Source organism: Hyperoodon ampullatus (assembly GCF_949752795.1).
Source record: "Hyperoodon ampullatus genome assembly, chromosome: 6".
NCBI lineage: Eukaryota > Metazoa > Chordata > Mammalia > Artiodactyla > Ziphiidae > Hyperoodon > Hyperoodon ampullatus.
In genome coordinates, this window is record NC_136919.1 from 24,810,613 (window position 1) to 24,823,830 (window position 13,218).

The 13,218-nt window shown below is 38.9% G+C and overlaps 1 protein-coding gene across 2 annotated transcripts; it reads right to left on the reverse strand.

Moving 5' to 3' along the window:
• Positions 1-1,663: 1,663 nt before the first annotated feature.
• Positions 1,664-8,774, reverse strand: HEMGN (hemogen; the record flags this gene model as incomplete). Of its 2 annotated transcripts, none has more annotated exons than XM_079706352.1 (3): positions 8,649-8,774; positions 6,808-6,901; positions 1,664-2,723 (listed from the first exon to the last, which is right to left on the reverse strand). In XM_079706352.1, the coding sequence occupies exons 1-3, from the start codon at positions 8,725-8,727 to the stop codon at positions 1,664-1,666; spliced, it is 1,233 nt and encodes a 410-aa protein (XP_079562478.1). In that variant the 5' UTR covers positions 8,728-8,774. The 2 variants fall into 2 exon arrangements, with proteins under 2 accessions (XP_079562478.1, XP_079562479.1); XM_079706353.1 differs by having other exon boundaries at positions 1,664-2,721; positions 6,803-6,901; positions 8,649-8,754.
• Between the last annotated feature and the right edge of the window lie 4,444 nt (positions 8,775-13,218).

The window sequence follows — 13,218 nt, forward strand, 5'->3', positions numbered from 1 at the left end:
TGACAGAATATATCCAGACTTTAAATGCTGGTACCCTTTGGCCCAGGAATTCAACTTCTAGGGATTTGTCCAAAGGAAGTAATCAGACCAACTTAAGCTTCCAGTGCCTTAGTTTCCTTATCTATAAAATAAGGATAATATTATTCATCCACTAGGGTTTTTAACACTGAATAAAGTGATTCACATGAAATGTTTAATACAGTGTCTGGCAGATAGAAAGTGCCAAATAAATGTTATTTAAATAAATGTTACTTCCAATGATGTTCATTGAACATTGCTGTAATAGCAAAACTTGGCAGTAATCTAAGTGTTCATCATTATAGGGATTGGTTGAATAAATTATTGTACGTATAATACTGTACAATTGTTACAAAAGATGTCATTAAGATGGCCACAATATATATTGTATGTGAAAAAAAGCAGGTTATAAAATGGAATGTATTGTATTGATACCATCTCATTTGTTAAAACAAAACAAAAACTTATCCTTGGGATCAGAGATAGGAGATGGTATTATAGGGGACTTTTACTCTACAGTCACTTATATATTGCTTTAATTTATTATAATAAACATTTATAATTTATTATTATGACAATTTTATAATCAGCAAAAAGGTAGGTATTTCCACTTGTTTGGTAAGACAAAGCCCAAAACAAAATAAGCATTAATTAATTGCCCATCTTAACCTTGCTGGGTTTAAAATGAAACTCTTAGAATTGGGCACTGTGTTTATTAGAGCTGCTTCTCCATCAGGGGACTCCTGTCAGTACAAGGAGTGCTTCAGATGTCTGCTTTTACTGTAATTTTTTAAAAGGTATTTCCTCAAAACCTGTATTACTTGGAATACAATAACCCCAGGTTTTTGTTGCACTCATATTTTAGGAGAAAGAGAAAATAAGCTACCAAAGGGATTTCTTTAGAACACAATTCCCTGGGGATAGCTATGGTCTGCTAGACAGCCCATTTCTTATACTGTGTACAGTATTGCACAAAGAGAATCAAGGCTCTCAGTTATGTCCCCGAGACAAGTCAAACTGAAGAAAGGTCACATTATTTCTTAAATGCTATGCAGAGGAGAAAGCTTTTCAGGAGCAAATATTTAAATAGAAAGGGTTTGGGGTAAGCCTGGTAAGCCCTACAAGAATGAGTTCCCTATTACCAGGATCATATTTTATGTCTTTGTATCTCCCTCGGTAGCTTGTACCATGAATTTACTTACCTTTAGTTTGCCAGGAAATTTTAATTTTCTAGAGAAAACTTTATTCACCAAGTTTTCTTGTTAATCTAAATGTAATTGTCCTTTAAAATATTTTGCACATAACTCACTCTATGTGGGGTTCATTCTTCTACACTGGCTAAAGCTTCCCAAAATGGATAGTATGTACAAGTACCCACTATACACACTTATAGTTTCAATGATTTTCTTTTAATTATATGGTAATATACCAACAGATATTGGTTGAATGAAAAACATTTTTCACTTGAAACTAGCCAAAGACGTTGATGATACCCACTGAGATAAGTGGGATAACCCAGGATTGTCAAAGAAAGCAATAAATCACCGCTGCAAGGGAGATAAACCTATCTGGTACTCTGATTATGAACAGGGAACACAAATAAGTGGCATGTCACTAGCTTGACCCCAATTAAAAAAAACCTACCTCAAGGAAAAATATAAACATCCTTAGCATCTTCTTGGTGTGCTTTAGGATCCTGGTCTTGGGGCCCACCTCTTTCTTGGTACAGTCCTGGAAAACATTCTTCAGGCACATCCTTATCTTTATATGTCTTAGTAGAGAGGTCTTCAGGCCCAGGTGCTTCTTGGTATATTTCAGGTGCATAGTCTTCAGGCCCAGCTGTTTCTTGGTATATTTCAGGTGAATATTCTTCAGACCCAGGTGTTTCTTGGTATACTTCAGGTGAATATTTTTCAGACCCAGGTGTTTCTTGGATTGTTATATGAGAGGGGGCTTTAGACCCAGCAATTTCTTTATATGTTTTATGAGAAAAGTGTTCAGGTTCAACTGTTTCTTGGTATGTTTTTATAGAAAGCTCCTTAGGCACAGCTATTTCTTGTGCTTTAGGAACAAAATTTTCAGTCTCAGCTATTCCTTGACCTAGTTCAGAATTGTGTTCCTCAGGTTCAGCTCTTTTTTGGTATGTTTCAAGAGTGTAGCCTTTAGGCACGTCTGGTTTGGGGTATGCTTTAAGAGGGCATCCTTCCAGGTCAGCTATATCTTCAGATGTTTTAGAAGAAAGGGCTTTGGCTGCAGCGGTTTCTTGGCACATTTTAAGAGAGAGGTCTTCAGGTTGAGCCATATCATGGCGCATTTTGGAAAGATGGTCTTGAAATACAGCTATTGCTTGGCACATTTTAGGAGAGAGGTCTTCAGATTCAGCCACATCTTGGAGTATTTCAGAAGGGTGGTTTTGTACTGCTGTTTCTTGGTATTCAGAAGAATTTTCCTGATGGATAATGCTTTCTTGACCTATTTCAGAAAAATCTTTCTTGGGCACAACTCTTTGCATGGAGGCTACCGGAAGGAGAGCTTCGGTCACACTCCTGGGTGGTTCAGTTTCTTTCTCTGTAGGTGTTGGTGCTTTCTCCATCATTTCCTTTTCTAATTGTGACAGAGGCTCCACCTTCGTTTCTCTATTTTGTTGTCTCTTTCTGCCTCTTTCACTTCTTTTTCCTGTTCTCTGCCGCTTGCGTTTTTTCTCTCTATAGAGAAATCAGAATTAGTGTCAGCAACAGGGTTCCAGAATTCAAATAAACATTTGGTAATAACAGTCTCAGGACTCCCACTGCCTTGTTGCACGACCTTGAACAAGTCACTTAATCTCTCTCTGGGCCTCAGTCTCCTTGTTTGTAAAATGAAGAAGCAGTTCTAGATGCTCTCAATTGTCGGGAGAGGAAATGACCCTCAGGACTTTTTGTCTTTGATGCCTTCCTCAACAGGAACCTTCTTGGTGAGTGTAGCATGTGTGTGTGTGTGTGTGTGTGTGTTTGCATGCATTTGAGAACATACATTTAAAGTTTGGTTATGGAAAATGTATTGTTGATGTTATACATTAATAGACTGGCATTCTTGTTTATATACTAGTCTCTTTGGGTTTAGTCTATGTGAATTCATTTCTCTATACCCTGGGTAAACTGATATGATTGTGTTCCTAGATCTGCAATGCAGGCCTGCTCCTCATCTGCGCAGCCTGCAGGTGAATGATGTATATGGCTTGCTTATCTAATACAGTGCCTTGTGTAAAGCAGGCTAAGTGGCCAAAGCTGAGTCCAAAGCTCCAAAGCTGCAAAAACACTTCCTTGAGGTAAAGCAGCTTGGTGGAAAGGCATGAGTGGTCATATTATACATACTCTGAACCAATAGATAAAGATCTAGAAGATGAAAGGATATGCATGGGTATTGCAGCCAATGACAAATTGTTAGGTACTGCAAATATAACCAGATACAGATGGCTAATATAGATGGACTTGGGGGAAGAAAAAGATACTATAAATAAGCATTTCATCATTTTTCTAAACCTATTGAAATTCTGTTTCATGCTACCTGCCCCGTGGAGCCTTCTCCAACAGACCACAGGGCTGAAATGCTCTCCTGCTTACCACTCCTATAGGATTTATTATGAGGATTATGCTTAAGGTAAAGAACATAGGCTGCCTCATCCTGTAGTTATTTCTGGAGAAACCCTATTTCTTTTAGTAAACAAGACAGTCTTTGGAGATAAAACCCGTGTTTTTTACACCTATGCAATGCTTGCAGTTCCTTGTACACTTAAAACATGTATACCCTATTCTACTTTTGTGTGTTTGAAAATTTCCATAATTAAATTTTTTTAAAGGTTGTCTCGTCAAAACCAGTTTGAAGTCAATATAAAAAAGGTACATATTGTAATAGTACAGTTTAAAATAAATATTAAAAATAATATAGAAGGTAAAAATGATACGGTACCTCAGCATTTGGAAGTTTAATTCCAAGTAACCAAGGTAACAAGATAAATTATAAAGTCCTTATTGTCAGATTTTAAAAAGATGATGTATGTGAATTCTTCAGGCAACATTATTATCCTAGAAATTAAATCCTAAATAATTTGCTATGTAGATCTCTATATGAGGGAAATCTGAGTAATGTTCCATGTTCTTCCTGGTAGTTTCTCAAAAGATACAAATATATCTGTGTGGCCTAAAATTTAATCTGTACTCGGTCACTTATCAGCTATGTGATCATGGGCAAGTCACTTAAACTCTCTATGCCTTGATTTCTTCACAGGTAAAATGGAGTAAATAGTATCTGCCCAACCTCATGTGGTTGTTCTAAGAATTGCATGTAATAACTTATATGAATGAATCATCCAGATAGAAACTAGTACTCTTATATAAATATCAGAAATATACATATACATATATATGGCGCTTCCTATATGCCAGGCACTGTTTTAAGTAATTTACTTATTCTGTTATCTCATATAGTCTTCACATCAACTTATGTGGTAGATACTATTATTATCTCCATTTTGTAGATGAAAAACTGAAGCACAGAGAGGTTGAATAACTTGCCCAAGGTGAAATGGCTAAGAAGTAAGGGAGCCACTCTTCAAATCTAGTCATTTAGCCATCTGGCTTTAGCAGCCAGGCTCTTAACTATTACACTCTACCGCTTCTCTCTGGAACTAGGGTTTCACTGTGTAGAATGTTGTAGTGAGGACAGCCCTCAGTAGTACAGATATGTGTCACAACAGCAAGGCCAGCCAGCTGCCAAGAGGCTCACCAAGGTTCCACCTACTCCAGTGACTTCTTCAGCCTTGCCCCCCTCAAACCAATGAGCACAGAAGCCCAATTCTATAGGCATACTGAAACCAGCTCCATTTCTAGGGTCAGAGCTCATCAACCAGCTCTAAGAGATTGATATGTAAACTTAAAGACCAATTTTTAAATGAACAGTGAGAAACGCAAAGACTTGGGAAGGCAAGAAATGATCAGAAGGTTGCTGGGTGAGTAAGGAATTAGGGGAACTAATTGTGTGTTCTTCAACAGAGTCACCTGCCAGAGGACTTGAGTACAGAAGTTTCTGCTATAACATATATGCATTCCTGAAAAACCTCACTTTCTGCAAAATCATGCACTAAAAGTGACAGTGCTTATGGGGAAAAAATAAAGTTGGGGCAAATGACTCAAATCCTATGCAACTTTTTAGCACTAGCATAAACAGTAATTGGGACAAGGTAGAGATAACTTGGATAGTCCAGACAGGCAGCTTACTATGGCTGGAGGCTGCCTCAGGGATGGTAAAAATGCACAAAAGCAACAATGTAAATGCAGGCTTTCAGTGCTGAGATCATGCAAATAAGGGTGCTCTGAGCCAGCAGGGCTGCCACTAAGTTGAGCACAGGAGGAAGTGCAACCTTCTATGTGTGGAGATCATTGCAAGGCTACTAATGTCCTTCTCTGGGGAAGAAGCCCCGGATGAAGGCTGAAAAGGACCCTGTCTATACAGCAGCCAAGCTTTTTCCTTTCCTGCGAAGGTTTTAACTCTATTCCCACTATTCTGGCTTCTTCCGAGTAGGAAAAATTATGAACTAACACAATTTCCACATTATACTGACATCATTCTCCTATTTACCAATCACATGTGAGCTAACTGGTGTTGTAGAAACATGTGTTGTTGCAGAACAGACGATACTCAGTCCACAGTGGGAATAGGTACTTAAAACATCTGCACTGTATGTTTTTTAAAAAAATGATGCCTAGAAAAATGTATACCTATGTTTTTTTGTTTTTTTTTCACAAAGCAGAGCCCGGCCCTGTGAAAAATGTATACCTATGTTATTTTTGCCATTGAAGGAAACATTTTTACAGTAAAGAAGAAATACACATCTAAATCTTAAAAAATTTTTAAAGAAGAAGAGTGCTTAGATCAGTGGTTCTCAACTGGGAGCATTTTACCTCCTCTCCCCTGACCCCAGGAGACATTTAACAAGGTCTGGAGACATTTTTGGTTGTCACAATGGGGAGGGGAGAGTCCTGTGGGTTTCTAGAGGCTAGTGATGCTGCGAAACATCTTCAACGCACAGGACAGCCTCCCACACAAAGAAGTCGCCTACCCACAGCATTAATACCACCAGCGTTGAGAAACCCTGGCTCAGATGGATGCTGTACTTTGGCTCCTTGGGCTCCCCTTTTTTATTTCCAAGCAGGCAATACCTCTGTTTTCACAGTTATATTCTAAATGGTGCAGTTAGATGCTGCCTAATTTATAGTCATGTTCATGTACTCCCTTCCTGAGATTACATACAGCTGACTTTGGACACTTAGGAACTCTCAAAGTCTTCCATCACTCATTTACAGACAGTGCTTTGGTTTACTCCATGGAGAGTTAACTACACTCATTCAAGAAGAATTTCACTAATAGAAAGCTTGGAGAACAAGCTTGGGGGTCTTCTCAATGGTGTCTCCCGCTCCCAAAAGATACTTCTATGGTTATATTACTAGGGTGGTTGAACACCAGGCCTCTCTACAATATACATAATTTGATCACCTGGTACTGTAATTAAAAGAGACCATAAATAAGATTCTGTTCCCATCACTTTACTAGATGGGTGACTTTAGGCAAGAGATTTAACCTTCAGAGACTTGGTTTCTTTTTTTTTTTTTTTTGTAAAATAAGGATAACAGCTCCCAATTTATGGGATTTTTGGAAAGATGAAATATAGTGCGTAAAAGTGCTCAGCACCACTTGACAAGTAGCATATGCTAGATAAATATCAGTTCCTTTCCCCTTGCAGCAATACCATACCCAAATTGCCATTGTGAAGTTTGCTTTTCTTGCACTTCAGCTTTTCTTTTTCTGAGTTGCTCTCTGTTTCTTAAACTCCAAGTTCCAATGACTTCTGTAGGATCAAAATGAAAGTTATGGGAGATAATGATGAATTGTGGCATTAACAGGAAAAGAGTCCTATAGAAAAATGGTAGAATCCCCTTACTGGGTGTGTAAGTTTTTCCTCCTAGCCTTTTGAGGACAAGAACTATATCTTATTTATTCTTGTATCTCTGAAGAATGCCTGGGAGCAAACATTCGGTCAACATTTTTTAAACGAAAAGGTCAGTATTTGTACATAAGTGTGCTACCAACCTATTAATTTTTTCAAAATAGTGTACATATTGTACAAACATAAAAGAAAAAAATCAGCCATGTTCTGCCATCCTATAACCTGTTTTCATTTTATTCCTTGTATTCATCTAGTCCCTATATTAAACAAAGTTGCAATGATGGCATACCACAGTTTTATCATTTATTAACCTGATACATCAAAAATATATTCCATCATCTTGTCCTCATAATTATAACTTTAGCAGTTACATGATACTTAATTGAGTTGATGTATTCTCATTTATCCACTCACTCCACTCGTATTGAGCATTTAGGTTGTTGCCAGTTATTTTTTTTTGCCATTGTAGATCAAATTATAATAAATACTTCATGTACACATGAATATTTTTCTTTTTTTTCTTTTGTATATTTTTCCTTTGGATGATGTTTCTCCAAGTTCTTTGGAATATTAAAGTTAATATCAAGAAAGGTTCTGTTGCCATCCAAGTTTGTGAAAAGTTAACTTGGTCTTTGATGTAGAACTTCTTAGAGACTATAGAATGATTTCAAATTTGCACCAGGACCCCCAAAAGAGAAAATGCCCCTTGGACCATGGCACCTTTTGTTTTTAGGACAGAAGTCCTTAATGGTGAACTTGGATGGGGGAAAATTATACTTTTATTTTTACCAATCTTTAATTTAAATGACCATTTCCTTCAATTATGAATGTAGGTAACAAACCACGGTAGTTTTAGCAGTGTGTGATTTTGTCACAAAAAGAAATTACAGATTTTCTTCATATAACATGACAGTTATTGCAGATACCTTAAAATATCATTTATTTGAGATGATATATTTGATTTGATACAGTGGTAATTAGATCCACCACTAGATCTTGTTATTTAATGCATCTATAAATAAGCACATATATTATTATATCATAGTTTTTTATTTTGATAACTTATCTTAATATAATTGTTTCCTTTATAATCCTATGTATTTAATTTTATGTGTTTAGACTTCTTAGTCTAAGAAGGGGTCTAGAGGTTCATCAGAATGCCAAAGGGATCCATGGCATTAAAAAGTTTTAAATCACTGCCTCAAGGCCTAGGGTTCTGCAAAAGCAGCAGAAATGCTGCTTTAGGATAGATCCAAAGACTAAGATTAGTGAGTCAAAAGAATAAACACTATTATCGTTCTTGCTACTTATTGCCAGATCCCGTTCCAAAAGTTTCACTATACTTACACTACCAAAGAAGTATATGGTTGTATCTGTTTTACCACAACTATCTGGTATTGGGTATTTTCGTTATCTTTCATTTATATATATTATTAATAATTTATTTATTATTTCCTTGTGTTTCTCTGGCTTATTAGAATCTCAGTGCTAGAAGGCACCTCAGAAAGTTATATAGCCCCAATTCTTCCATTCTAATATATGAACGTATCCAATTATGCCCCTTTTTTGCCAGAGCCATAAAAAGAGGAAAATAATCATAGTCCAATCCTTCCCAACAGCCACTACCTCTTAAGGTCTCTTTCATTACCTGGAACATGGGTCTCTTCCTGATGAGGATCAGGTGTCTGATGGAGCATCAAGTGAGACTGGTCCTTTCCCAAATCCATCTTGCTGCAATACCTTCCTGCTGTTTGGTCTGACTTCCACAAGAACCCTTTTTTAAAATGTCAAAAGTAACTAACAGTTAAAAACACACACATACCCAAGTTCACTTGTCACTTGACTTCCTGCCTAAAAGTTTTATCTAGTTGGACCACAGCTGCTGGCTACTTCTACTTTCTTTATCATACTGCACAGGTGTGAGCAGGGGCACAGCTGGTGCTATGTCCTCCTCCACCATAGTGGCTAGTTATACAGGCAGCCCTGCAGCCACAGGCTGGTACGTCACAGCCACCGGTATGGCAGTCATTTGGGTCTGCTAAGAAGTACCTGAGTCCGATGTTCCTTTTTACATACAGAGGTGGCATAGTATAGGAAGAACACCAAGTCTAGCACCTAACCAGCTCAATGTCCTTGAACAAATCACTTCCCCTTTCGTGACTATCCTTCCTCATTTGCAAAGTGGGTGAATAATTCCTGACTTGCCCACTTCACACAGTTCTTGTGAAAGTGAATATTATGAATGTGAAAACTATGAAGATGTGAAATTAATCTTATATTGTTTTCCTGCATGTGGCATTTTTTCATCTTAACCTGATGCAAAGTAATGGAAAGTCTTGCTGTTAGACTTAGATACTAGACATAAAGAACTAAATTGGGAATTCAAAGCAAATTTGAACCCTCTTCTGCTCACCTAATCATTCACAAGTGACTCAAGATAACTAGTGAAATCCACTGTGACTCATCCAGGGAAAGTAAAAAAGCATTTCTTAATGAAAATATCAGCATATTATGTCACAGAAATTAAGTTGAAACCAAAGGAATCACCCATCTTCAATCGGTCACCCGATTTGTGAAGGCAAAGAGGCACAGAGGATCAGGATTGTTCACCAAGGAAAGGAACACTGACCACCTCCTATTACAGGCAAACAGTCTGTGAGATGCAGGGTTAACACTGTATCTGGAGTCAGATATTGAAGTGAAGAGAGTTTGAATTCCAGGGTTGCCACATTCCCTAATTCAGTCACCTTAGGCCACTTAGTCTTGGAGCCAGTTTACCTACCTACAAAATGGGACAATATTGGTATGTACCTCATGAGGTTATTGGGATGACTGAATCAAATAATGCATTTCATATGTGCCTGTCATATTGAATACATGGTGCCTAGCATATTCAACCTGCTTAGTAAGTGTTAGTTGCTGTTATTAGTAATAAAAATATAGTGACAAGATTTTGGTAAGTCAAGTCACAGTTTAAATGCACTAAAGAACTCAGAGAAAACCTGAAGGGAATCCTTTATAACGAGAGAACCTTTATAATATGAGTAGATGCCCTCTACTTCCATAGACTCTTAAGGCATTAGCATCTCTTCCTAAACCATCTAGTCCCTCCCCCTATTTATACACAGAGAAATTGAGAACCAAGGAGGGGGAAGATTTACCTGCCCCAAATTTTCTTACTTACTGGTGGCACCACATCTTACTGATTATAAGATGGGTCATCTTGTTATGCTTCATCTTACCTGGGTATGAAAATGTATGTGTGATGTGAACATATGAGAGAAGCAGGTTTTTCAAACACACTGAAAAATATTGAGAATTATATAACAAGCACTCAAGGGCTTACCACCAAAACTTAATGTGGTATTTAATTACTAGATCCTAAGCTCTAGCTTTAAGTTTCTCGGTTCCCCAGTCTTTCTCATAAGTTAATCTCTACCTAAAAATTCAGATAACTCCAGGGAGTCCCTATTCCAAGAAGTCCTATAAGGAATGGAAAGTGTAACTTGTAATTTATCTCATGATAATTTTTGGATTTTCAGATACAGGGTTTTAAAAACTCAAATACAAACTAAAGTAGCTTTGAAAATTATAAAACAAGAGTGTTTTATAACTTAAACTGGCATTTTAAATTAGTCGCTTTATTTGATATGTTTTAATTCTTACTGATTAGGTTATTTCTTATGATAATGAAATAAGATAACCTTTTAGAATACTTCTAGGACGTCTTACAGAAGATACAGAATTACTTCTTAAATACAATTATTCTTAAAGCTTGTAAGACCCAGTTCAACGATTCAGCAAACCTTCCTGAATGCCTCCTCTGTGCCATGTACTGAGCAAGGCTGTCAGACTACAAAGGTGGACGAAGGTGGACCGATGTTAGTCCCTGAGTTCTGGGTACTGTACGCCCATAGAGATATGCACATCTTTATTGGAGGAAAATAATATTTAGACCCTTTTCACCCTGCTGCAGCCTGCCTAAGTTGATTCCACCCCATGTTCTGATATCTAGGAGCAGAATGTGGAGGGACTGTATGAGGGTGGGGTCTCAAGTTAACAGTAATTAGAGAGCAATACTGGGTGGAGGGGGCAGGTGGAGGGAGTTTGGAGCAAACTAGATTGGAAGTTAGGCAAGGTGTCTCTGTTGTGATAAGCAGGCCACAGCAGGAACTTGTCTGGGACAAAAATAGCCAGTCAGTAAATTCACAAGCCATAGTTCATTGTCCTTTCCCTCTGTAGTGAAGTCTAGAGTCGTTAGCAGTATGTGAGATGTTAGGCATTCAAGGCCAGATATTTTTAACAAAAGCTGCCTTGTTCTAGAGTTATTTGCATATATACATAGTACCTCTCTCTAGGCCACAAACTCTTTGAGGGTGGTTACCACTCCTGATTCACCTTTCTATCCCCACAGTATAATCTAGTAGGAGGCTTAGCCCAGAGCAGTCCCCATAAATGCCCTCACTCCTGTATGCAGGGCCAGCCTCATGGGTGTGCAGCCTGTGAAAGTACTTTATACGCTCAGAGGGGCTGATGCTGCTGTTACTTAGTAATACCATCATCTGTTCCAGAGCTCTTTCTACTGTCATTCACTGGCACTGACCTCTGTGCTGAAGATATAGCAGTTAGGATTTCCCTGGTGGCGCAGTGGTTAAGAATCCTCCTGCCAATGCAGGGAACATGGGTTTGAACCCTGGTCCAGGAAGATCCCACATGCTGCGGAGCAACTAAGCCCGTGCGCCACAACTACTGAGTCTGCGCTCTAGAGCCTGCGAGCCACAACTACTGAGCCCACGTGCCACAACTACTGAAGCCCACGTGCCTACAGCCTGTGCTCCGCAACAAGAGAAGCTACTGCAACGAGAAGCCCACGCACCACAACAAAGAGCAGCCCCGGCTCACCGCAACTAGAGAAAGACCGCGCAGCAATGAAGACCCAGTGCAGCCAAAAATAAATAAATTAATTAATTTTTTGAAAAGAAGAAAGAAAAGTGAGCATGGAATGATAGGATAAGGAACAAGGGAGGAAAGTTGATGGTGGTTGCTATTTTAAACAGGGTGACAGTTGTTCGGGACTGAAGGAGGTGAGGGGCCTGCCAGGCTGCCATCTGGGAGGGCACTGTAGGCAGAGAGGCACTGGCAAATGGCCTGAGGTGAGGGAGTGGTAGGAGGTGGGTTCAGAGAGATAGCTTATTGCCCCTTGTAGGGATGTCTACTCTGATTGAGATGGATAGTCATGGGATGGTTTTGAACAGAGGATGGATGCCATCTGACTTTTTCTTTTTTAATTTTTGGCAACGCTGCTTGGCATGCGGGATCTTAGTTCCCCAACCAGGGATCAAACCTGCGCCCGCTGCAGTGGAAGCATGAAGTCTTAACCACTGGACCTCCAAGGAAGTCCCTGGCATATTTCTCAAGGATTATTCTATGTAAAGAACAGACCATGGGGACAGGGGAGGAGGTGGAAGCAGGGAGACCAGTTAGAAGGATCCTGCAGAATCCAGATGATTAAGGCTTGGACTGTGATGGGAGTGATGAAGAAGTGGTCAGGCTTTGGAGTAGCTTACAAACTGGATATGCAGTGAGTGATAAAGAATCAAAGAGTATGACAAGGGTTTTGGTCTGAGCAACTGGAAAGATGGAGATACCATTAACAGACAAAGAAGACTGGGGGGAGCAGGCTTGCAGGAGATGATCAGGAGTTTAGTTTTGGACATGCTAATAGATTAGGGAAAAAACAGCAAAGGAGCAGCCAGTGAGGCAGAGAATAACCAGGAAAGTGTAGTGTTCTGGAAGTCAAGTGGAAAAAATGTTTCAAGGAGGAGGGAGTGATCAACCTGTCAAATTTTGCTACTAGGTAGATAGAAGGAGGATTGAGAATTTTCCTAACAATTTCTTTCCTAAGAATTTAATTAATTATGGACTGGAGCCCAGAAAGGTTAAGTGACTTGGCCAAGGACATACAGGCAGGACCAGCAACATAATTTGCAGGGCCCAGTCCAAAATGAAAATACAGAGCTCCTCCTTCAAAAACTATTAAGAATTTCAAGGCAGCTACAGCAGAGTATCAGAATGTCAAACCCATCACAGGGCCACTTTCACAAGTGCTTCCCTGAATCTTTGTGGCAAACTTATAAAATAGCTATTAGTATCCTCATTTTTCAGATCAAGGCACTGGTGCTCAGAGTGTAAAGTGATTTTACTAGGGTCACAGAGCT